We start from the raw sequence: 26,379 nt of genomic DNA on the forward strand, positions 1-26,379 counted from the left end.
GGTGCAGAGGATGGTGGGCCGGTGACAGGGCGGTGACGGGGACAGATTTTTTCCCCGTGTCATTCTCTACTTGTTACAAAAACACTCATTCCTACGCAATGTTGGCAGTCGGTAGCATATGAAAGTGTTGTGCCGTGTAATAACTACCATTGGTTCAGATAATACATGTTGAGTTTCATCCCCATTTGTTCTGTTTTGGATTGTTTTTCGTGGAGTTTTGTTTCCTTGTTCTGTACAGACTATATTAATATTATATTAATGTGGAGAGAGGAATTCATTTAGGAAAATGTTAAAGACTCAACTATTTGTAGATGCATTTCTTTGAGCAACTCACTTTATGTAAGATTGAATCTGCCTGCTTTTGTTATTATTTTGTATAGACTTGTAATATTTTATGTATGTAATTCCCTGTAAACTGTTTTGGAAAATAACGGTATAGGAATTTTAAAATAAATAAATAAATAATTGCATGTCATTGGGGACTATCTAAAATTGACTTCCACTGTGTTCTCCCTATGCAACCCAGAGGTGGTGTGGAAGTTCACTACACTGTGACCTTTGACGGTGATGCTGAAACCATCAGCAATGCCACCTTAGACTTAATCAACCTCCATTCAAATAAGGTGGAAGTCAACAACATTGTGGAAGGGGAGGATCATCCTACTGCCATTTATACAATCAATGACTTCAGAGGTTACATTACAGATGCCCTGTTCAAGAAGACCTCAGCGGGAAATATCACAATGGCTTTGGATCCTCATTCTCTTCGACTCATCACTGGTTTGTACCTAGGATTCTTGTGTAAAACTTAGGTACTGTATCATGAACAAGCCAAAATCTATTATCAGATGCCACTGGGACTTGTATACCACTTTTTTGTGGTTGCATATTTGAAACAGTTTACATACATATGGATATTTATTTTGTACCTGGGGAAATGGAGGATTAAATAACTCAGGGTCACAAGGAGCAGCACTGGGATTTGATCCCACAGCATCAGGGTGCTAAGGCAGCAGCTCTACCATATCTACTTCTCGGAAAGCAAAACAGAGGCAGTTTCATTACTTTTTAGTCAACCCTCATATTTTAAAAACTCACTTTATTTTATATTGCCAACAGTAGTGAATTCCATAAATGAGCAACACATTTAATAGATTGTTTGCAGTTACTATATCAAGTGGGCAAATTAATGCACTTACAGGATTTGAAAAGCATTTCAGCCAACTGTTTCAGGTTCATAATGGAGGACTTAGGAGGCCACATGTGGCCAGACATTGGAGACCACTGCCTTAAGCCCTCTAAGTCCACTTGTAGACATGGTTCATTTTGCATGCTACACTAGTATTCTATAATGGAATGTGCATGAATTGGTTCAACAGGCTTCTATCATGCAGACTCAGGGAACCTTAAAGGAGGTGGAAGTGGAATTATAGAACAGGCTTCTATCATGCAGACTCAGGGCACCTCCTTTAAGTCTGTATTATAGAAGCATGATTCTGTATGATAGAAGCCTGATCTATAATTGAACCAATTCATGCACGTTCCATAATAGAATACTAATGTAACTTGCAAAATGAACCATGTCTAGAAGTGGACTTAGAGGGCTTAAGGCAGTGGTCTCCAATGTCTGGCCACATGCGGCCTCCAACGTCCTCCATTATGCACCTGAAACGGTTGGCTGAAATGCTTTTCAAATTCTGTAAGTGCATTAATTTTAGTCTTGCCCACTTGATATAGTAACTGCAAACAATCTCTTGAATGTATTACTCAGGTATCTCATTTATGGAATTTGCTACTGTTGGCAATACTCAGGTGTCTCATTTATAAAATTGGCCCTTATCCCCTGAATTCTATAAAGTTTATGCAAATTTGGGCAGATGTGCATGCAAAGTAATTAGTTTACAAGTTGCTAGCAATCAATTATTGACATTAATTGGCACTAATTTGCACTTGCACACATATCTGCATATGTGATATTCTATAATGATATGCCAAAACTGTCTTGTGTGCAATTGAGTAGGGGACATGGCCTTGAGTTGGGCATAGGTGGGTCAATGGCATTCCTAAATTTTAGGCAAAATGTTGTAGAATTCCAGATTTGAGTGCCCAATTTGCATGCCAGGTTTCAGTAGGCGTTAAGACCTTGTACCCAAAGTTGGGAATGGGAATCCTCTTTAAATGCAATTCTTCAAAGGGCACTCAGCCTTGAGCACCCATTACAGAATAGTACTTGGCATGCATTTTTCCTGGCACCTAAATTTGAGCCAAACCAAAAATATGTGAACCAGGGAATAATATTCTAATGCTAGCAAGGATATAGGGAAGAGAAGAGATTTTCGTAATAATCCCTTGCTTCAACACTTCAAAGCTCTTAACATGTGTAAGAAAATTTTTTACTATCCATGCAAAACATGGGCTAAGAGACCTGGAGCCCACCTGGGAATAAAATCCCCGGTGAAGGACTCACCACCCACCTCCTGTCACTGCTAGGAGGGAGTATCTGATAGCAGGAGGGAGTGGGTATCCCTCCTGCCAATTTTTTGGTTCGGGGAGAGAAGGAGGAGGCACTTTGTTGGGGGTCATTGGGGAGGGCTGTTGGGAGACTTTTTTCTTTTTTTATTGGGCAGATTGTTTGCGTGTGTAATACATGCAAAATGTCTGTGCCATTGCAAAAAAACCAAACCCCAAAACAAACAAACAAACAGACAGACCTGTTGGTAACATAGTTACTGACAAGTCTACAGCAATCGGGTTTTAGGGATCGGTAAAACCCGATGCTAAATAGCCAAGCGATGTATGTGAATCAGTCGCTTGGCTATTTTGCATGGGGTTTTACTAATTTGCATGGCCAGATCGGAAAATGGGTGATCGAGGGGAAAAATGCATGGTGGGTCATTTTGTGAATCGGGTCAGTTAGCAGCAATCATTTCTATACCTATGAAAACAGGTTTAGTGACGATCGCTGACTTTAGTGAATCTAGCCCATAGTATCCCCTAGAATCAACTTGGCGATGATAGCTTTTATTCTGCTCCTGGTTACTGCCTCAGCAGCAGGGTCTGCTGGAGGTACCAAGGGGTCTGGTCTTTTTTATACAGCTCATTAGTCAATAATAGGTGAGAGGTCTGAAAATTCTGAGTCACTCATTACTGAAAATGCTGTTTTCCAAATCCCAGGGCCTGGCTTTCCTTTGCAAGAGGCAAGTTCCTTAACAGACTTTGACTTCAGTGCAAAAGACGACACATTCATTTTAAATGAAAATCTGTTACCTTATATGAAACCTGGAAGTGTTGCCTTATTTGATGATGGATCTGGTTCAGGATTTGATCATTCTGGCCAAGAGATGGAAGCAAACCTACGGCCAAGGACTATATCAACCCTAGAGCCAGTTTCCTATCCCACACCTAGCAGTTGGCTTGAGGACAATATTTTAGTGCAGACTCTGATTGAAGAGAACACCAACAGAATGACCATAGATTATACTGTTGATCCAGTTAATTTCAGTGCTAATACTCCACAAGAAAAGTTATTGGATACTACTGGAGAAGAATTCAAAATAAAGACTGAAGCCTTTGATAGATTCATTATAACAAAGCGTACACCAAACATACCTCTCTTTATAGAGACTACAAGTGAGCAAGCACCTAAGCATTGGACACAAGAGTCATTAAATGTTGAACTGTCATCGCAAACAGCTATATCTGAACATATAGATAATGATTCACTTATACTGAGGCCCACAATGCAGTCTTTATTTCTTAATACTTCAAAAGAAGAACTCTCTACCTCAATGGATGACATAGGGCTTTTATTAAACAAAACAAGAGAATCTGTTTGGGAGCAACAACATGGAAGCTCATCTGCTATGTATCAAACAGTTAATGGGATATCAAATACAGAAGACTTTTCCCACTCAGTTAAACAAACAGATCATACAAACATTCATTTAAGTATGGATAAAACACATTTGCGTGTAGACACTTCAGAAAAACCACTCCTTGAAATTTTTACCAGTTCCCACGAAAAATTAGACTCTCAGTTTAGAGTTCAAGAGGTTACCAGTTCTCCAGTCATCAGACCACACAGCAGTGAACCTACAGAAAGTACTATCAATCTCCTTGAGAAAGTTACTGATCAAGATAAGCTACTATCACCAATAACATCTATAACCAGGAAATCTACTTTAAAATTACTCACTACAGCCCAACAAGCTAGTATATACCCTGAAGCAACCACCAAAATTCCTAATCTAGCACAGTTGACTACTGGTTCAGAAGACATCTTGCAACAATCTAGTACAATATATAATGCTTTTTCTGTAAATGATGTTAACAGTACTATGAAGTCAGTGACTGCCACAGTAGGGAATGCCAAACAAGACAAAACCAGTTCAGATTCAAACATAGTAGACCGCCATGATCAGTTTTCCAAAGTTCCTTTCCTCCATCCTACAGAATTGATTCCTCCTGTCATCTCAGTGACAGAAGATGAAGAAATAATAATGCGTGTTCAGGACATTGCAATAGAGCTGGATCACAAGGGCACTGTATACTATGGCCCTGGGATGAACCAGGAGGAAAAAAAATTGACTGGCGATAGTGCCCATTCCACAGACATGGCTGGAGAAATTGTATCCACAGAGGAGAATGACACAAATGTCACAGGACGTGCTCTAGTAGTGTTCTTTAGTCTTCGGGTTACCAACATGATATTTTCAGAGGACCTGTTTAATAAGAATTCCCCAGAATACAAAGCATTGGAGCAACATTTTTTGGAACTGGTAAGTCAGCTTACACCAAAAACCTACCTGTGGTTAGTAATGTATGCATAGGGAATACTTAGTTACCATTTCAAATAGCACTAAGACGAGAGGACTCTCCATGAAGCTATAGGTGGCATTTTAAAAAATAATCAGAGGAAGTAATTTTTTCACGCTATACATAATTAAGCTATGGAATTTGTAACTAGCAGATGTGATAAATGTAGTTAATACATGTGGTTTAACAAAGAGTTTAGACAAGTTCTTGGAAGAAGAGTTCATAAACCATTAGCTGGTATCTTGAAGAAGCCACTGCTTATCTGAAGGTTTAATAAGGAATGGATTTCCTCTTGGGATCCTGCCAGGTATCTGTGACCTGGATTGGCAACTATTGGAAACAGGATGCTAGGCTTGATGGATGTTTGGTCTGACCTAGCATGGCATTTCTTAAGTTCCTATGACTCAGGTAAATTTTGTGGGTTTTTTTTTCTTTAAAAATTTAGACATGTTAACATTCCAGTGCCTACACTCTTTATTCATGCTTTAAAAAATAGGAAGAAAAAAGCCTTATTTATCAGAAAAATTTCAAACTTAGAGCATGCTTACATAAGAAGATGAAATAACATTGAACCATATTATATAAAGGTACTGTCCCTCTTGGGGATGAGGGTGATTGAAAGATGACAGAAGATTGTTTTTAGACTAGAACATAAGAACATAAGATCATAAGCAGTGCCTCCGCCGGGTCAGACCACAGGTCCATCCCGCCCAGCAGTCCGCTCCCGCGGCGGCCAAAAACAGGTCAAGGCCTGTCTGAATCATCAGAAGGGGCTCCCCTGCCACCTTGGTTTCCCATTTAAGTTCTGCCCTCATATCGAAGTCCTAGCCCTCCGGTCTTGCACATGCACGACCAGGTTGGTTTACTCAGTACCCCACGATCCCTCTATCCCTCAGGAATCCATCCAATCCCTGCTTGAATCCCTGTACCGTACTCTGCCTGATCACTTCCTCCGGTAGCGCATTCCAAGTGTCCACGACCCTTTGGGTGAAAAAAAACTTCCTTGCATTTGTTTTGATAAGAACATAAGCAGTTTGAATGGCTATCAGAATTCCCTCCCCAAAAGGCCATGGATTTTTTTATTAGGGCTATATTGTGCTGAAAAAGCTGCATTATAATGTGAGAAAACGAGGTTAATGACTGGGACAATATATTTAGTTCTAGAAACTTTTTGACCACTTTCTCTAGTTAATCACTTTTAGATCTGCTGGAGTGAGACTGGAGAGTATTATCTGTCAGTGACTGATGCAAGTGAAGTGGTGGTGATAAGGAACAGATAGCATGTTTGAAAGAACGCTTATACTTCAAACACCCCGACAGTTGAAAATATGTTGCGTCTCTTATCAGCACCGTATAAACACAGTGTAGCAAATTTCCCCAATTGTTCTTAGATAAAATACTCATGAATGACTTGTGGGGGATGTGGGGCCCTATGCAGAGGCTCATTCTTTGAAGAAATAAAGCATGGACTGAAAAGTGGGGCTATGTGTTAAAAGAAAGTAATTCAATGGTGAGGCAGCTCTAAAAAATATAGATTTGATGGTACTTGTCCTTGAAAGAGAGACCAGTCTCTCATTTTACCAATTTCCCTGCAACAGTATTATACACTAAGACAGGAAGAAGTTCTCAAAGCAAAGGAATTTCCCAACTTAATATAAGGATCTCCTTTCAAGTTAGATAGATATATAGCTCCTTAAGGGAATAAATTGCTTAAAAGTAGGCACTCAGAAATCTAATCACCCACTTCAGCACATATGAATTGCCATACTGGGACAGATAGTTAGTCCATCAAGTCCAGTATCTTGTTTCCAAAAGTGGCCAACCCAGGTCCCAAGTACCTAGCTACTGTAGATCCCAATTAGTAAAACAGATTTTATTCTGCTTATCCTAGGAATAAGCAGTGGATTTCCCCAAGTCATTTCTTTTTTTTTTTTTTAAATAAATCTTTATTCATTTTAATAACCAACATCAAGTGCAACAATTTATCAAACAATTTACAAAATAAACAGCACTTAATTCTATCAATTAATATAATAAGTACATATCCCTTCCCCCCACCCTTTCATACAGCATAAAACAATCAAGAGTAATACAAATGACCAAGATAAACAAATTACAATTTAAAAATGAATTAAGTACATATTCCCCCCCCCCCCTTCCTGGATGCATACAGGCAAAACTAATAATCAATGTTTACAAAATTTTGTCAATGGGTCCCAAACCTCCTTGAATTTCTTATAATGTCCCAATCCTATTGCAGTTATACATTCAAATTTATGGGCTCCTTATAGGAAGCCGCGTTAGTGATTTAATGTGCGTAATAGCGCGCGCTAAACTTCCGGACGTGCTAGCCACTACCGCCTCCTCTTGAGCTGGCGGTAGTTTTTTGGCTAATAAGGGGGTTTATTAACTATATTAATTTATACCACTTGGCTGCCTGATGTCCCAGCAAATCTGTCTGGAAGCACAGGCCCGGCAAGCTATACAGAGTTTTCTGAATGACCTGCTTCAACTGCAACCACATGTGTATTTGAGACTTTGCAATACCAAATGTTTGTTGCAGTCGTGAAAAGTCAAGCAGCTTTCCATCTGATAACACATCATCCAGTGTGCGCATGCCCGCCTGCAGCCAGTGCTTCCAAAGGATCTTAGACTCGCCAATTTGAATCTTGGAGTTCAACCACGAGGACTGACACGTGGATTGATGAATCGGAAGAGGTATTAGGTTATTAATAAATTTGAATGTTTGCCATGTGGAGAATAAAATTCTACTGTCCTTATAAATCCTAGGTAACTTGATACTTAAAACATGACACAATCGCAATGGGGACATGAGTTGTCATTCTAAGTAAAGCCAATCCGGGAGATGTTCCAAGACTTAAGGAAGGATCCAATACATATCCTGACGCAGAATATAGGCCTGATGATACCTATAAAAATTCAGGAAATTTACCTCACCCGCCGCAATTGGTTTTTATAAAGATACTAAAGTAATTATTGCAGTTGTACCCAGCCAAATAAATTTAATAAGGATACTATTTAATTTCTTATAAAAGGACCCCTGAAAAAAAACTGGCAACATATCCATTTGGTAGCAAACCACAGGCAAAATCATCATTTTAACCGTTTGGACTCTTCCCCACCAAGAAGGGGTTCCATTGCTCACACATTTCTGAGACCTTTAGCAATAAAGATTTTTCATTTACTCTCATCGTATCTTCCAGCGTTTTTTGAATCCAAATACCTAAATATTTTATACCCTCTTCCTTCCAAAGAAAAGGGAATGAGTCAAATAATTCTTTTGGACAGTGTACATTTAGCGGAAGAACCTCTGATTTTCTCCAATTTATTTTATATCCAGAAAATTTGCCAAATCGGTTTGTCAAATCTAATAAATGCGGAATGGTGGAATCAGGATTTTTCAAATGAAGCAAGATGTCATCTGCATAAGCAGAGACCTTATATTCCCAACCTGCATAAGGAATACCCTGAATCTCCTTTGCCTGTTGAATAGCCAATAACAAGGGTTACAAAACAATATCAAAAAGCAAAGGAGATAATGGACACCCTTGTCTAATTCCCCTCTCCAGACTAAACCGTTCTGAAAAAGTATTATTAATATATAATCTGGCAGAAGGGGAACTATACAAGGTTTGAATCATTTGAATAAAACCGGATCCTATACCAAACCAATCCATTGCTTGATACATGAAGGTCCATTCTACACGATCAAAGGCTTTCTCTGCATCCACAGACACAGAGAAGGCCGGATCTTCCATGGCTTTCATTAGATTTAACATGTGAAAAGCCAGTCTGGTAGTGTTAGAAGAATGTCTCTGAGCAACGAAACCCGTTTGGTGCATACCGATAATATAAAGGAGAGCCTTGGCCAAGCATAGAGCCAATAACTTAGCCAGGAGTTTCCCATCAACATTAATCAAAGAAATAGGCTTGTAATTTGAAACCAACGTGGGATCTTTATTTGGCTTCGGCAAAACAATAGTTAAAGATTCTGCCATAGTACCTGAAATGCAACCTTTAATTAGTTGTGACTGATATAAATTTAAAAGATGAGGTAATAGGGTAATTTGGAATGATTTGTAAAACTCCATAGTAAATCCATTACCACCTGGAGCGGATCCAACTCTAAGGGACTTCAAAGCTGTTTGAAGCTCTTTAAGTGATACAGGTGCTTCAAGATTTCCTTTTATATGCTTGGGAATTTTTGGTTCCTTAATTTTAAAAACTCTGACCCTTCAATTTCTTTGTCTGAATAAAGCTCAGAAGAATACAAAGCTTTGTAATATTTTAGAAATTAATTTAAAATATTTGCAATTTGAGAATGAGTTTCACCCTTCTCATCTGTAATAGCCACAATTTTTACTTTTCTTTTTTTTTGGCTTTAAGATAATTAGCCAATAATCTTCCTGCTTTATTTGAGTTTCCATAATACAGAGCTTGTTGAGAAAACAAATCTTTCCTAATCAGTTGAGAGGAAAGCTCATTGTATTTATATGTGGCGGGGCATAATAAAAAAAAAACCAAAACACGTCTAAGTCCCCTTTTGGCCTAGGCCCTAAACACTGAACATAGAAGCAGGGAAAATGTCCATTCTCAAAAAAAGTCCAAAAGGAGGGTTTTTAAAATAATGACCTGCCTCGACGTTCAGCTGTTTAAATGCCCAGACCACCACTACGTCTACACTTACAACATATAATCAACAAACAAAAGCCTAAGTCCCAAACGCCCAACACAAGAGCTTTTAGGCGAAGGAGGAGCCAGTCCTTCACCTAAAAGCTGGATTCTGTAACTGGTGTTTGTCAAAAAGAACACCGGTTACAGAATCCAGCCCCACACCCCCAGCAATGATGGCGGCAGGGGAGATGGCTCATCTCCCCTGCCGCGATAATGATCACAAATTGCTGTCAACCGCAGCAGGAGAGATGGCCAATCTCTCCTGCTGCGATCCACCCCCCCCCCCCCCGACAAGATCGGGCAAGAGGGAGCTCTAGCCCTCCTGCCCCGGAGACCTCCCCGACTTGACCAGGGCAGGAGGGAGCCCAAGCCCTCCTGCCCTGGAGACCCCCTATCTCCACCCCCACTAAGATACAGGCAGGAGGGATTCCAGGCCCTCCTACCCCAATGCAACCCCCTACCACCACCCCCCAAACCCCCGATCAGCCTACCAAACACCCCCACCCGCTGACCCACGAGACAACCTGTTGACCACATGACACCACCCTTCACCCCGACACCCCCCCTTACCTTAAAACAAGTTGGACGGATGGATGGGTCCCAAGCCCGTCCGTCCGTCAGGCCCACCATCCTCAGAATGGTGGGCCTTAGGGCCTGATTAGCCCAGGTGCCTCAAGGCCTGCCCACAGTAGGGGCCTTAGGCGCCTGGGCCAACCGGAATTGGCCCAGTTGCCTTAGGCCCCTCCTAAGGGCAGGACCAGGTTGGGCCCATGTGCTTAAGGCCCCACCCACAGGAGGGGCCTCAGGCTACTGGGACAATTCTGGTTGGCCCAGGCACCTCAGGCCCCACCTGTGGGTGGGGTTTGAGCTACCTGGGCCAATCAGGCCCTAAGGCCCGCCATTCGATGAATGGCGGGCCTGCCAGATAGATGGGCTTGGGTCCCGTCCATCCATCCAACTTTTTTTTACAGGTATGAGGAGGGGGTTGGGGGTGGGGGGGTCGGCGGATGGGGGGCCGATCAGGGGTTTAGGGGGAGTGATCATGGGAGGGTGTATGCTGAGGACAGGAGGGCCTGGAATCCCTCCTACCCATATCATAGTCAGCGGGCTGGGGGTCGCCTGGGCAGGAGGGCTTGGGATCCCTCCTGCCCAGATCATACTTGACGGGGTGGGGGGGGTGCAGGGCCAGGGGGGCTTGAGCTCCCTCCTGGCCCAATCATTGTCGGTGGGGTGGGGAGGTCGCACGGCCAGGGGGGGCTTGGGCTCCTTCCTGGCCCAATCGTTGTCAGTGGGGTGGTGGTTGCCTGGGCAGGAGGGCTTGGGCTTCCTCCTGCCCGATCTTGTTGAGGGAGGTGATGCATCGTGGCAGGAGAGATTTGCTATCTCTCCTGCCACAATAGCAATTCAAAGTGCCATGGTTGACGGCACTTCAGGATCGTTATTGCAGTATGAGAGATTGGCTATCTCCCCTCCCACAATGGCGATTATCCCTCTACCTGAACTGCCACAAACCGCAGCAGGAGAGATTGGGCATCTCTCCTGCCGCGGCTCGTGGCAGTCCAGGTAGAAGGGTGATTGTCATCACGGCAGGGGAGATGAGCCATCTTTTCTGCAGCGATGGTTGCAGTTGGAGGTGGGTAGGTTGCTGGGCCACTGAGCTGATTGTGCCAGCCATCATCAGCTCAGCGGGCCCTTTTTCAGCACTTATACCTGTTTGGCTTGGTCTAAGTCAAAATGTATAAGTGCCGACTAGGCAACCTGTCAAAAGGTTTGGTTATACCTGCTGTACAACTAAGTGTAGGTCGGCCCACCTCCCGCCCTTTCCCCTCCTGTAAAAACTCCTCTTTTCGCTCTATGCATTTAGAGGCAGGGGAAAGGCCTAAGCTGGTTTTAGATACATCTAAAAGCAGCTTTGGTTATGGGTACTTGGATGATCAGGCTTTTTGATCATCCAAGTACCCATTTAGGCCACTTTTTAGACTTTTTTTTATTATTATGAGCCCCTTAATATTTTGCTCCAAATTAGAAAATTCCATTTTAAGTTGTTTCCTAATGTGTGCCGAATACAAAATGATTTACCCTCTCATAGTAGCTTTAAAAGCATCCCTCAATGTTTCTAAAGAGATTTCCTCCAAGGCATTAAGCTGAAAATATTCATTTTTTTAATAATAATAAGTTTTTTTAAAAAATAATAAGTTTTTAATAATAAGTTTTATTAGGATTTTATATACCGCCTATCAAGGTTATCTAAGCGGTTTTACAATCAGGTACTCAAGCATTTTCCCTATCTGTCCCAGTGGGCTCACAATCTATTTTTAATTGAAATTCCTCATCAAAATTTGAATCTGCAAGCAATTAATTATTGAAACTCCAAACAGGTCTACTACAATCTTTTTCAGCAAGTTGAAATTCAATCCAAACTCCAGCATGATCTGACAAAATAATCGGCTCTGTGCTGGCCTTTGTTACTAGCTGTGTTAATTGATCAGAAACAAAAATGTAATCTATTCTTGAAAAATGTTTGTGTACATGGGAGCAAAAAGAAAATTCCCAAGTATTAAAATGAAGAATTCGCCATATATCTTTCAAGCCAAAAGACTGTACTAAATTATCTAAGCCCAATGATTTTATTAGCTTACTGGGTTGTTTGTCCAACAAAGGATCCATAACAGCATTAAAGTCACCAGCTACTAATAAATTAGAAGAAGCCAGTGGCAGAATCAACTGTTGGAGAGTTTTGAAAAATTCAGCCCGATTTGAATTAGGGGCATAAATATTAAAAATCATCAGAATATCTTTTCCTGAGCTCATGCGTACCTGAATCCATCTTCCCATAGGATCTGCTGAAATTACACTAAATGCAGCTGAGCATTTTCTATTTACAAGGATAGCCACCCCAGCCTTCTTTCCCACTGAAGGAGTGAAAAAACAATGTTTAGGCCACCTCCCTTCCAACTTTTATGATTCAGTGGCAGACAGGTGAGTTTCCTATAGAAAATATATGTCTGCCTCCTGCTGCTTTAAAAAGTTGAGTGTTTTTTTCTGTCTTAATAGGATGGTTAAGACCATTGACATTTAATGAAAATATTTTTAAAGAAATCTGAAATGTTTTACAATAAAATTAAAATTATTTCCCTTCCAACCTTAAGAAACTTTATTAAACATTCCCTTATACCCATCCAGGATCCCATTAAACCCACCACCCTCCCTAACCCCTCCCCTAAAATAATTCATGTGAGCTTGGATATGGATTGAATAGACACACAAAACCACTCTCCCCCCGCCCTACTACTTAAAGTACACTATTCATCTCCTATCTCTCTGTTAATTTAAATTGATCAAATTATAATTTCATCACAAATTACCCAATTTGCATTTGAAATATTCAGGAATACATAAATAAACTGATAAATTAAACAAATTAAATATCTAATATAATAAAATGCTAGGCCGCGCATGCGCACTTCCTATGTGTGTGCCGGTTTTCCATGAGCTGTAGTGACACATAGGAAGTGACACATAGGAAGTGTGCATGCGCGGCTTATGCTCTGTCCTGCTCCCTGTTGAAAGACATGCGCACTCGCGCCGTGTGTTCGCGCATCACAAAAGCTTCCCTGCTCTCCACCTCACAATACGGCCCCACACTTCCGAGCCTAAGGTAAGTACCCATAGTATACACACTTCTGAGCCTAAAGCAAGTACACTAACGGGGATAGGCATATCATCACAAATTTGGAGAGCAATGTATGTTAATGCACACAGCTTGGGCAACAAAATCCTGGAACTAGAAACAGAAATAAGGAATGCAGACCTTGACATAGTAGCGATATCCGAGACCTGGTTCACAGACTCGCATGGGTGGGATATGGTTATACCAGGCTACAATCTACTTCGTCGGGACAGAGAAAGCAAATTAGGAGGGGGGGTAGCACTATACACTAAGGATAATATCAAAACTACCAGGATCACAGAGGTTAGATACACAGGGGAATCACTTTGGGTAAACCTGACCAGAGGGAACGAAAAATGCCTTTACCTTGGTGTGGTATACAGGCCTCCGAGACAAAAGGAAGACAAAGACAAAGAATTGATTGAGGACATAGAGAACATCACTTTGCGTGGTGACACAGTACTGTTAGGCGACTTCAACATGCCAGATGCAGACTGGAACACCCTCTCAGCAACTACGAGCGGTAGCAAAAGAATAATAACCTCCATTAAGGGTGCACAACTAAAACAAATGGTATTAGAGCCCACCAGGGAAAAAGCAATACTGGACCTGGTACTCACAAATGGAGACAGTGTCTCGGAAGTATCAGTGGGAGACACGCTGGCCTCCAGTGACCACAACATGGTATGGCTCAACCTCAGGAAAGGCTTCTCTAAATCAAACACAGCAACGAGGGTCCTCAACTTTAGGGAGGCAGATTTCGACCACATGAGAGACTTTGTCCATCAAAAGCTGCAAAACCATGCAGAAACTGACAATCCGGAAACTATGTGGTCAAACCTAAAATCCATCCTGAACGAAGCATCTAGCCGCTACGTAAAAACAGTAAGCAAACGCCGGAGAAACAAAAAACCACAATGGTTCAACAAGGAAATTTCGGACCTCATTAAAATGAAAAAAGAAACATTTATTACCTACAAACATCTGGGAAAAGGGAGGCAAAAGAAGACTATCTGGCCAGATCTAAGGCTGTCAAAAAGGCAGTCAGGGAAGCCAAACTTCAAACAGAGGAAGATCTAGCACGGAACATTAAAAAAGGGGACAAATCCTTCTTCAGGTACATTAGCGACAGGAAGAGAAACAAAAATGGAATAGAACGCCTTAGGAAATCAGATGGAAACTACGCAGAATCTGATACTACCAAAGCAGAACTGCTAAACGAATACTTCTGCTCAGTATTCACCTGTGAAGCACCGGGAGATGGTCCGCAACTACAAATAAGAAACAGCCAAAATGACCTGTTTCGTGATTACGAGTTTACACCTAGTAATGTCTACCACGAACTTTCAAGACTCAAAGTAGACAAAGCTATGGGGCCAGACAATCTACACCCCAGAGTACTCAGAGAGCTGAGTGAAGTTCTGGCTGAACCACTATCTGTACTCTTCAATCTTTCCATGCGCACGGGAGTAGTACCCCTAGACTGGAAAACAGCTAACGTAATTCCACTCCACAAAAAGGGCTGCAGAACGGAGACAGGAAATTACAGACCGGTGAGTCTTACATCCATAGTGTGCAAACTCATGGAAACACTGATCAAACAGGAACTTGACAAAATTCTAGATGAAGAAAATCTACGTGATCCACATCAACACGGATTCACCAGGGGAAGGTCCTGCCAATCTAATCTGATTGACTTCTTTGATTGGGTGACCAGTCATCTGGATGCCGGTGAGTCCCTTGACGTGATATACTTGGACTTCAGCAAAGCTTTTGATAGCGTTCCACACCGCAGGCTGTTGAACAAACTAAAATCGATGGGATTAGGGGATACATTCACAACATGGGTAAGGGATTGGCTAGATGGTAGGCTTCAAAGGGTGATGGTAAACGGTACCCCCTCCAAAACGTCAGCAGTGATGAGTGGAGTACCTCAGGGCTCCGTCTTAGGGCCGATTCTATTCAATTTATTCATAGGAGATTTGACCCAAGGACTTAGAGGAAAAGTATCACTGTTTGCCGACGATGCCAAACTATGCAACATAGTTGGCAAAAGCAGTGTGCCTGACTCTATGACGCAGGACCTAAGACAGCTTGAACAGTGGTCATCAACTTGGCAGCTGGGCTTCAATGCTAAAAAATGTAAAGTAATGCACCTAGGCAAAAAAAATCCACACAGAACTTACACACTAAATGGTGAAACCTTGTCCAGGACCACGGTGGAACGTGATTTAGGAGTGATCATTAGCGACGATATGAAGGCTGCCAATCAAGTAGAGAAGGCATCGTCCAAGGCAAGACAAATGATGGGCTGTATCCGTAGGGGTTTTGTCAGCAGAAAACCTGAAGTCATAATGCCGCTGTACAGATCCATGGTGAGACCTCATCTCGAGTATTGTGTTCAATTCTGGAGACCACACTACCGAAAAGATGTGTTGAGAATTGAGTCGGTTCAGCGAATGGCTACCAGGATGGTTTTGGGGCTCGGGGAACTCACGTATGAAGAAAGGTTAAAAAGACTGCGGATGTACTCACTGGAGGAGCGAAGAGAGAGAGGGGACATGATTGAGACCTTTAAGTATATTACTGGGCGTATAGAGGTGAAAGATGATATCTTCAGTCTTACAGGGCCCTCAGTAACCAGAGGACACTCACTGAAAATCAGGGGAGGGAAATTTCAGGGTGATGCGAGGAAGTACTTCTTCACTGAAAGGGTGGTAGATCATTGGAACGAGCTGCCTCAGAGGGTGATTGAGGCCAGCAGCGTGTTAGATTTCAAGAGAAAATGGGATATTCATGTGGGATCTCTAGGAGAGTAAGAATCAGGGAGTGGGTCATTGGTATGGGCAGACTCGATGGGCTATAGCCCTTTTCTGCCGTCAATTTCTATGTTTCTATGTTTCTATGTTTCTACCGGCCAAAGCGCGAGTGAGCTGCGGAAGTGGTGATGGTGGTGGGCGGCCTCAGGTATTAGTTTGACGTTAGGATGGTGGGGTGGAGAGGCCTGTGGAGCCCAGCAACTTTCCGCTGCCAGGGACCCGAGTCATTTGCCGCCTCCCCCTTCCCTTCCCGTGGGCCCGATTGGCGATTTAAGCAGCATGTGCAACAGTCTTCACATGCTGCTTCGGGCCCTTCTACTGCCCTGATTTGCTCTGGACGTGCCAGAGTAAATCAGGGCAGTAGAAGGACCTGAAGCAGCGCGTGAAGACTGCGACACACGCTGCTTGAATCGCCATGTGTAGTCGGGCCCAAGGGAAGGGAAGGAAAGGGAAGGGGGGGCGGCAAAGGACTCGGACCCACGTTTGTAGTCGCCACTGTGGGAAGGGAAAGGGGGTAGAGGAAACGCTAATGCTACTGCACAGGGAACTGGTGTGGGGGGAGGGAAATGGAAGGGGGAGGGAATGCTGCTTTGGACAGACAGACAGAGGGAGGAAGGAAGACAGAAAGACAAGAAGAAAGACACAGGGGCAGGTGCACAGGGAACTGGTGTGGGGGGAGGGAAATGGAGGAGGAGGGAATGCTGCTTTGGACAGACAGACAGAGGGAGGAAGGGAGACAGAAAGCCACAGGGGAAGGTGAACAGGGAACTGGTGTGGGGGGAGGGAAATGGAAGGGGGAGGGAATGCTGCTTTGCATAGACATACAGAGGGAGGAAGGGAGACAGAAATACAAGAAGAAAGACACAGGGGTAGGTGCACAGGGAACTGGTGTGGGGGGAGGGAAATGGAGGGGGAGGGAATGCTGCTTTGCACAGACAGACAGAGGGAGGAAGGGAGACAGAAAGACAAGAAGAAAGACACAGGGACAGGTGCACAGGGAACTGGTGTGGGGGGAGGGAAATGGAGGGGGAGGGAATGCTGCTTTGGACAGACAGACAGAGGGAGGAAGGGAGACAGAAAGACAAGAAGAAAGACACAGGGGCAGGTGCACAGGGAACTGGTGTGGGGGGAGGGAAATGGAGGGGGAGGGAATGCTGCTTCGGACAGACAGACTGAGGGAGGAAGGGAGACAGAAAGAAAAGAAGAAAGACACAGGGGCAGGGAGATATACAGAAAGACAAACAGACAAAGGCGGCCAGGGACAGAGACAGACAGAAAGAAAGACAGCGGGAGTCGTGTCAGGAGGGGTGCGGGATGGTAGTGGACAGCCAAGGAAAAAGAAAGACAGAAATACAGAAAGCGGCTAAGGAGAGAGAGAGAAAGAAATAAAGACAGACACACACAGACATATATTCTAGCACCCGTTAATGTAACGGGCTATAAGACTAGTCATAAATAACAATGTATCAATGTACTTTATTCTTATTCTACCTTCCTCACTTTTAATTTAAATCTTTCCATAACTATACCATCCCCATTATATGGTAACCACCAATTCCAATTTATCATATCATATCATTTTATCAGAGAACAATTAGCAGGTATAATAACTATTTAGACAGAGCTAACTAAATTTCATATGTTCTCAATAACATGTAAATTACAATTATCTAATTCTTCCCACAATCATCCCAATGTATAGCTAGACTCCCTTAATACCTAAAGCAATCCCCATACCCAAACCTCATCATATCTTCTTAAAAAAAACCAACACATTGAAATAAAGTATTTAGGGAGAATATGTATAGAAATAGAACCCAATACTGATAAAATATTCAAAAAACTTCCCTATAAGCAGATATAATCTTTTGTATTTTGTATGTGTGAGTGCTCAGTTTAAAACATAATTCAAACATAGCAGTGTTATGAAACAATGATGTTATATCCAGTCATACATCAGTCATTCTCTTTAGAACACAATCAAGCAGTAGGATCCCTCAATTCCGAGTTCCTCCCATAATGAGTCCAGAGGTTTAATCGCCAATCTTCCTCCTGATGAAGCAGCCCACATGAAACACGATTGGTGTAGAGGAAGAAAGAGTGAAGACTGAGTTTTTGTAGGGATTGATTTATTTAACAGCACAATGATTTCTTTTGGAGCACATTTTGAAGATGATTTGAACTTACCTTTTAAGCTAAGTACCTCCTTCATATAATAATTACTTGAAAATATCAGTTTTGAGTTTAACAGATTAACATCGCCATCTTTAGTTATTTGTGAGGCAGGCAGGTAGGAGGGTGCGATGATGTCTGGATATAACATCATTGTTTCATAACACTGCAGTGTTTGAATGATGTTTTAAACTGAGCACTCACACATACAAAATACAAAAGATTATATCTGCTTATAGGAAAGTTTTTTGAATATTTTATCAATATTGAATTCTCAAGCATTTTTATTGTTTTTTGTGAATTCATATTGCATTTAACCTTTCTCCCCAAAAAGGTTTTTGTTTTTGATTTTTTTTGTTTTTGATTTAGAAATAGAACCCCCATAACAAAAGCAATCCTACAAAGGTATAGATTACTATACCAAAGTCCCAAAGCATTAACCCAGCAGTAGCCCAGATTCCCTGCTGTAGCAGACTGTGCCCTGAGAGCTGCAGAAAGGATAGCTGCATGAGCAGGAGTATTAAAACAAACATTCCGTTCTCTTAAGCTTTAATTACATAAGGAGTATTATTTCTGTAGGTATAGAATTTAAGAAATGGTTTCAGGGAAACAATTCTTGTGCAAGTAAAACAGTTAAAAAAAACACAAGATCTCGGTGTTCTAGCACTAGTTGGAGAAAATGAGAAGGGCTTGCATACAACTGCAGATCTTTGCTGATATCTACCCATTTCATGCTTCCTGGGGCATTTCATCCATCACCTTACCCAAATCATCATGGTAATTCACAGCTTCAGTCTCCATCAAGCAATGTCTGTGTTCCAGCCCCTGGAAATGATCAAACTAGAGTAAAATCTCCACTCTCCAATCAGGGTGCTAGAAAAGGAGTCCCGCCCCAGAAAATTTTCCATCCTATTGGTAGGACCACAGAAATCACTCAGGGAAGCAATTCCCCCCAAAAACAACCAACTGTCAGCAACTGTCAGTTCTCTCCATTACACTTCCACATGATGTTTATGCAGTTGTATAAATTCCTCGAGTTTGTTCGGGTCCCAATAATGAGTGGTACTATTGTTAAATGTAACCCACATGACAGCAGGATAAAATAAACCGTACCTGCCCCTAAATCCCGAAGCTGCCCATGAAAATTCAAAAACTGTTTTCTGACAGAAGCTGTCTGCCTGGCAAAATCCGGAAGAAAATAAAGCTTCTTTTCCTGCCATTTCACTGTTTTTAACTGTTTGGCAGCCTCAAAAATCTGCATTACATGTTTAAAACGCAGTACTTTAATTAGCATTGGTCTAGGTCCCCTCTGGTTGCTCCAGAAAATGAAGGGATAAAACTTCAGGGATGAGAGTGGTGAGGAACACAACAGGGATTTTTTCCTTCTAATCCCTCTGGGATTCCTAAAATCCAGACATTTTCCCTCCTGCTTCTATTCTCCATCTCCTCCAAATCAGTAGAAATCTGGGCTATAATTTTGTGATCCAAATGGCTCTGACAAGCAGCCTCCTCCACTGCCACAATCCTCTGTTCTAGTTGTTCAGCATGAGCATTGCTCACTGCCATTTGATGGGATAGGTAAGAAACCTCACTCTGAAGTCCATTTAATTTCGATGTAGTCTCTTTCAGCAATTTTTTATTATTTGGAGATCTGCTATAACTTGCTCCATAAGTTCATTGGATTCCTTAAACAAAGGAATATTAGATGGGCTAGGGGGATCAGCTTTCAACCACTTGGCAGTTCCCCCCAATGAAAAAGCAGTATCTGTCTTATTTTGCTTTCCCGAAGCCATATCTGAGAATGAGTATAACAGTATTTCAAAAAATAGAGAAAAAGGATGTATTGTAATCCTCCAGAATGTTCAAGTATGTGAGGCAGGGGAGAGCAGTGAGATTATGCTGCCATCTTCACTCATGGCCAAGCTCCCCCCACAAGTCATTTCAGTAATGGTCTATGGACTTCTTTTAGAAAATTATCCAACCCTTTTTTTAAAACCCACCAATCTAACTGATTTCACCACATTCTCCAGCTACGAATTCAAGAGTTTAATTACATGTTGTGTGAAGAAATATTTTCTCCAGTTTGTTTTAAATCTACTACTTAGTAGCTTCATTGCTTGCCCCCTATTCCTAGTATTTTTGGAAAGAGTGACCAAGCGATTCACATCTACCCTTTCCACTCCACTCTGTATTTTATAGACCTCTATTATATCACCCCTGAGCTGTCTCTTCTGTAATATATATGTGGATATTTCTGTGAGTGAGGAATGGTTGTGAGTAGGGGAAGAATTGTCATGCCTGTATTTTATGAAATATATAGGGGTGCACTGAACCCTAGAAAAACATACACCAAAACTTTACCCCACCTCAAAGCTCAAGAGCTTTTGGATCACCTCTTTTAAAAAAGCACCTAGGTGCATGTGTTGCCTATAAAAATTAGGTACAACATATGCCCCTATGTACCTTTTCTGTCTAGGCCCCCACCTGAAATACTACGTCCAACACTGGTCACCGTACATGAAAAAGGACATAGTACTACTCAAAAGGGTCCAGGGAAGAGCAACAAAAATGGTTAAGGGGCTGGGGGAGTTGCCGTACAACGAGAGGCTAGAGAAACTGGGCCTCTTCTTCCTTGAAAAGGGGACATGATTGAAACATTCAAGATATTGAAGGGAATTAACTTAGTAGAGACAGAGAGATTGTTAACCCTCTCTAAGGTGAAGAGAACGAGAGGGCACTCGCTACATAAGAACATAAGAAACGCCTTCACCGGATCAGACCGAGGTCCATCTAGTCCGGCAATCCGCACACGCGGAGGCCCATTTAGGTGCTCCTTTTTGGAGACCCGGATTTCCCTTATCCCTCAATATGATCTGCAAGAAGGTGTGCATCCAACTTGCGTTTGAAACCCAGCACAGTATTTTCTGCCACCACCTCCTCCGGGAGAGCATTCCAAGCGCCCACCACTCTCTGTGTGAAACAGAACTTCCTGACATCTGTCCTGAACCTGCTGCCATTCAGTTTTAGGCTATGACCTCTTGTCCGCGTCACATCTGAAAAAGTTAGAAGGGAAAAGATTCCGTACAAACGTAAGGAAGTTCTTCACCCAGAGAGTGGTGGAGGTCTGGAATGCTCTCCCGGAGGCTGTTATAGGGGAAAGCACTCTTCAGGGATTCAAGACAAGGTTGGATAAGTTCCTACTGGAACAGAACATACGCAAGTAAGGCTGACTCAAATAGAGCACTGGTCTTTGACCTAAGGGCTGCCGCGTGAGCAGACTGCTGGGCACGATGGACCACTGGTCTGACCCAGCAATGACAAATCTTATTATGTTCTTATACTCATCCTGTGCAGAGGGACAGTCCTTGGCTTGGAATGTGACAGCTGTAACCTAAAAGCCTGAGGTTCCAAGTTGAAAATAGTCAGTTGTAGAATCTATCAGGGATAATGTAATCCAGCATAGTCCTGCACTGTTTCAGTCCCTGATCATATGTTCTCATTGTCTTTTCCATTCTGAAGCTGGTTCCCTACCTGCAGTCCAATCTAACAGGCTTCCAGAACTTGGAAATTCTGAACTTCAGGAATGGCAGTATTGTGATTAACAGTCGAATGAAGTTTGAAAGGCCTGTGCCGCGTAATGTCACCAACGCTGTGTACATCATCCTAGAGGATTTCTGTAACACAGCCTACCGAACCATGAACCTTGCCATTGATAAACATTCCCTAGATGTGGAAGCAGGTAATGATTTAGTAGTAACAGTGAAATATAATGTGCAGTGAGAGTGGGGAAGGAAAGAGGAATATACAGTATAGTTACCATATCTCATCCTTTGTAGAACTTACGTTCGGTTTTATTAAACGGTGCTAGAGGTTTGTAGTGTGGTCCGGCAAGGTAAATGCTCCGACGTCGGAGCATTTACCTCACCAGCCTGTGCTAAAACACTCTAGTGCCATTTAATAAAAGGAGCTCTTAATGATGGTGTACAGCACAGATCTTGCATTCCCAATCTGTCTCTTCTTTATATTATTATAATTATTGATCTTTTCCAGTACCTACAACTTTAAATTAGGTCATCAGTTTCTTATAGTGCTAAAAGGCACATGCTGTTATCTTATACCTATACCATGTTATAACATATTGATGAGGTAGACCTTGTGGTAAGGCGAGGGTTTTCACCAGAGGATACAGCATGAGAAAATATTGGAAAAACTCTTAATAAAGGTTTTCTGCTGGACAGGGAAGGAAATCCCTAAAGGCCTTCACTAGATAACTACAAAAAAGATTTCAACCATACTTAAAACTTCAAAAGAATCTTACTGCACATCAAGGAAGTATTTTAGTAAGCATGTTTAAAAAAAAAAATAATAATAAAAAAAAAGGTTTAGGAAAATGGGGAAATAAGGACAAAGTTAGAAAGAATAAGTCATTGTCAAACTCAGTCTTTTGCATTCTTTCTGATTTCTTTTTGTTTCATTTGGGGTTTTAGGAGAGCAAGCCGATCCTTGCAAATACCAGGCCTGCAATGAGTTCTCCGAGTGCCTCGTAAATCATTGGAGTGGGGAAGGAGAATGCGTCTGTAACCCGGGGCATATGAGCATTGATGGACTACCCTGCCAAAGTGTCTGTGACCTGCAGCCAGACTTTTGCCTAAATGATGGAAAATGTGACATCATACCTGGAAAAGGTGCAATTTGCAGGTATTTTATCATCCTGCATGCTTATACCATGCATGCAAAGAGCTCTTAACATGTAAAACCATATCTGTGCTAGATGTGAATTAGTTATCCATGATAATTGGAGCAATCCCTTAGAATCCGTGGGTTTAATAAGCAAAATGGAACCTCTGCATAACCCTCTGAGGGTGCTAGACAATCAGTTATTTGGTGATCTGCTTTTCAGTTAAGAACAAAATGATTCATAGTTATTTTAATTGTGCTATCTTGGTTCTACTTTTGAATTTTAATATGTTAACTATGCTGTCTTGTAGCTTAACTAAATTCTGTTTTACAGATTGTCTCCTTAACTTTAGGAGTAGCTAATGGCCTCTGTTTGAAAATCAAATCTTAACTATTTTGTTCTCTCTCTACCCGCCACCCTATCACCCACTCCAGTGCCTGTCTTTATGTTTAATACTAATAATTTGATATACAACCTTTCTGTGGTACAATCAAAGCAGGCCACATGTACTTTTTCTTTCCCTAGTGGGCTTACTATCTAAGCTTTGTATCTACGACAATGGAGAATTAAGCGACTTGCTCATGGTCACAGTGGGAATTGAATCTGGTTTGCCCTGATTTCCAGCCCACTTCACTAACCATTAGGTTACTCTTCTTTTGCTTGGTTAAAGTGTCCCTGTCCTCTACATTAGAAGGCTGTAGCCAGAAGGCAATTTTGGAATGGTGGAATGGGTGAGCATGACACATTTCCTCTCCACTCTCCTTCTCCCTATCCCCTCTTCTCCCCTGCTAAACTTAAAAATTGAATACTTTATTTGACACGGATTCCCAAGCCCAGCCAGCTGAAGACATCCTCAGCCAACTGAACTCCGGTGCTGCCACACACTGGCAGACAGTGACAATGCTTCCAGATGCCAACACGGGCACCCCATGAATTCTCAGTTCTGCATATGAACTGAGCATGTAGAGATTTAAAAAACCGATGTTCCTACCATATGTGTCTGCAAAAACATGAACATTTGCCAGTGAATATCTCAACCTGTATGCCCCTATTCCTATCTCAATGTTATATACAATATGGGGCTTAAAATCATAGAAAGAAATATAACAGACATTTTTTTGTCCAGCATTTAAATTTATAAATAGCATATGAAGACAGGGAAAATGTCATTTCTATAGCACTACTAGCCCTATGCAGTGCTGTCACCATTATATTTTGGTACTTTCTTTGTTCCTGCTGGGCTCACAAGTTTTGTACCTGGGGCAAAGGAGGGTTAAGTGACTTGCCTAGGGTCACAAGGAATTGCAGTGAGAGAATCGAAGCCAGTTCCCCAGGATCTCGGTACACTGCACTAATTATTAGGCTACTCCTCTCTCTGTCAATTCAAATAACTGCACATCCCTACATCTGGCTGGCCATACAAATGCACAATAATAATAATAAGGTCTGTTTGATATTCAGGTATTGTGGTTGTATTTTTGTTTAAATGCCAGATGCAAGGCCAAAATAAATCCAGATATTTAGCACAGGTATCCAGATTGTGGATGACCTTGAACATATGGGTAGAGCAGAAATACTCAGTTAACTACCTGGATATGTATCTAGTTAGTGGACTAAGAGGTGGGATTCATCAAAGTGCGGTAAAGGTGTGCCCTTTACTGCAGTTTGATGCCCCACGGGATTCAGCAACCTGTGGTATCCCAGTTCCACAAGTTGCTGAATCCTGTCCTATAGGAATAATGCTACCTGTGAGCCACCTTGTAAACAGCACTATTCCTGTGTCCCAGGGAGCACCAGGTCGCCAGGATAAAGTTCCCACTCTGTGACCCCTCAACTCTTCTCCTAGCTACCTATATAATCTGTTGTGGTTGGGTGGGATCCAGGGGATTGGCTAGGACCAATATCACATCACTCCTGACTTCTCTGGTGCTGCAAAAAAAATAACTAAATGGTACTCATAGTGTGAGAAGACTGCTAGGGGTCATATTTCCATATCACTCCTGGCCACCCCATGAACCCCATCAGCCCACAAGGAATTTTCAATGTAGCTACCAAGAAAGCTGTAGGGTTATGTTAAGTATTGTATTACTCCCTAAATACTGTAATTTTATTATTATGTCCATCGCTTTGAATTATGATTAAGCGATTAATCAAAAACACTAATAAACTTAAACTTGAAACTTATGTATTTTTTCTATATTGGGGGTCCAGGCCATGGGGGGGGGGATGGTTCCACATGAGGGGGGTTTGTAGGAACCCACTCGAGGGGACACAAAGGGTCTTAGGGTCTTTTTGTCCCACACACTTGTCTCAGACGCAAATAGTACTAAAGAACTTGCCACAACCTGTGCCATCATATACTTCTCATTATTCTGGTTAGCTCATATTCTCACACACTGAAAGGAAGAATAGTGTTCTTTTCTATTTTGTATAACCTATCATATAGCACACAAAGCTATCTCAGGACAAGCTATCTTACACATAATAAGCCCACAGTGACATATCAAACAAAGCAAGACAAGCTAAGACAAAAACGAATTTGGGATTTGTAATCCTGGCCCAGAAGCATTCTTTGAGGCAAGAGAACAAAGGCCCTGATTCTGCAAAATGTGTCTAAAGTTAGGCACCGTTTAGGTGCCTACCTTAGGTGCCCTTTGTAGAATCGCGCTCAGCGGCATTCAGCACTGTTTTGACATCTAACTTTTTAGGCGTCCTTTAGAGAATCAAGTTTTAGGTGAGATTTAGATGTCCAAACAATGTCCTTAATGTTATAATATTTTATTATTGTTATTAGAATGGCGATTTTATGCTGTTTTTCATTATAATTGTAATACTTGGGAGCTGGATCTGTTTAATACTTTTATTTATTTCTCTTCCATTAGGCAGAGTGATTGGGATTCGAACCAGCAACATTAGGGTAGAAGGCTATAGGTTTAACCAGTGTGCTACAGGGTGAACTAGGAAGATACATAGCAATTGTACAACTAGGTCTTATAGGCATTGTAAGGAAGTCTACTTTTGAGCATAGTTTAGGTTTCAGATAGACCTGAATACTAAGGACAGAACTTAGGCACAGTTTGGATGTGCTTAATACGATCGGCTAAATAGCTCTCTGGGTTTTTATTTTTGCTTTATTAAGCTCAAAATACATTTAATAAGCCACTACATAAACAGGGTACATCAATACAAAGATATTGCATGCAAGACCTTCTATTTTTCTGGGCAAAAATATATAGATTGCGTATATAACTTCATTTGCAAAAAGTAAAAAACAGAAAAAAAACAGATACAGACCTTAGCATGGCTTCTACTTTATTGCAAATGGAGGTTTCCAGCTGCACAATGGTGACCTTATTGTGAGATCATCAAGGTGCACCTACAAGGTAGAATGCCACAATTAAATATGTGTTGGGGAGCTGGTTGGGATTCAAACCCATGACCTCTGGAAGTGGAACACAGGGCTTTTACTTATTGAGCTATATCAGCTGCCCTATGATATGATAACTTATCAGATCCCTAAGCTATCATAT

At 41.9% G+C, this 26,379-nt stretch overlaps 1 protein-coding gene across 1 annotated transcript in view; it reads left to right on the plus strand.

Annotated features, from left to right (window-relative positions):
* Nucleotides 1-26,379, plus strand: part of IMPG2 (interphotoreceptor matrix proteoglycan 2) — a gene marked incomplete at its 5' end in the record, with an annotated part of 105,578 nt that overhangs the window by 60,727 nt on the left and 18,472 nt on the right. Inside the window, 4 exons of the mRNA XM_033942912.1 lie at nucleotides 527-780; nucleotides 3,175-4,778; nucleotides 21,691-21,910; nucleotides 22,659-22,869. Coding sequence (XP_033798803.1) covers nucleotides 527-780; nucleotides 3,175-4,778; nucleotides 21,691-21,910; nucleotides 22,659-22,869 — 2,289 coding nt within the window. The remainder of the gene's footprint in view (nucleotides 1-526; nucleotides 781-3,174; nucleotides 4,779-21,690; nucleotides 21,911-22,658; nucleotides 22,870-26,379) is intronic.

This window comes from Geotrypetes seraphini, chromosome 4 (assembly GCF_902459505.1).
Source record: "Geotrypetes seraphini chromosome 4, aGeoSer1.1, whole genome shotgun sequence".
NCBI classification, from domain to species: Eukaryota; Metazoa; Chordata; class Amphibia; order Gymnophiona; family Dermophiidae; genus Geotrypetes; species Geotrypetes seraphini.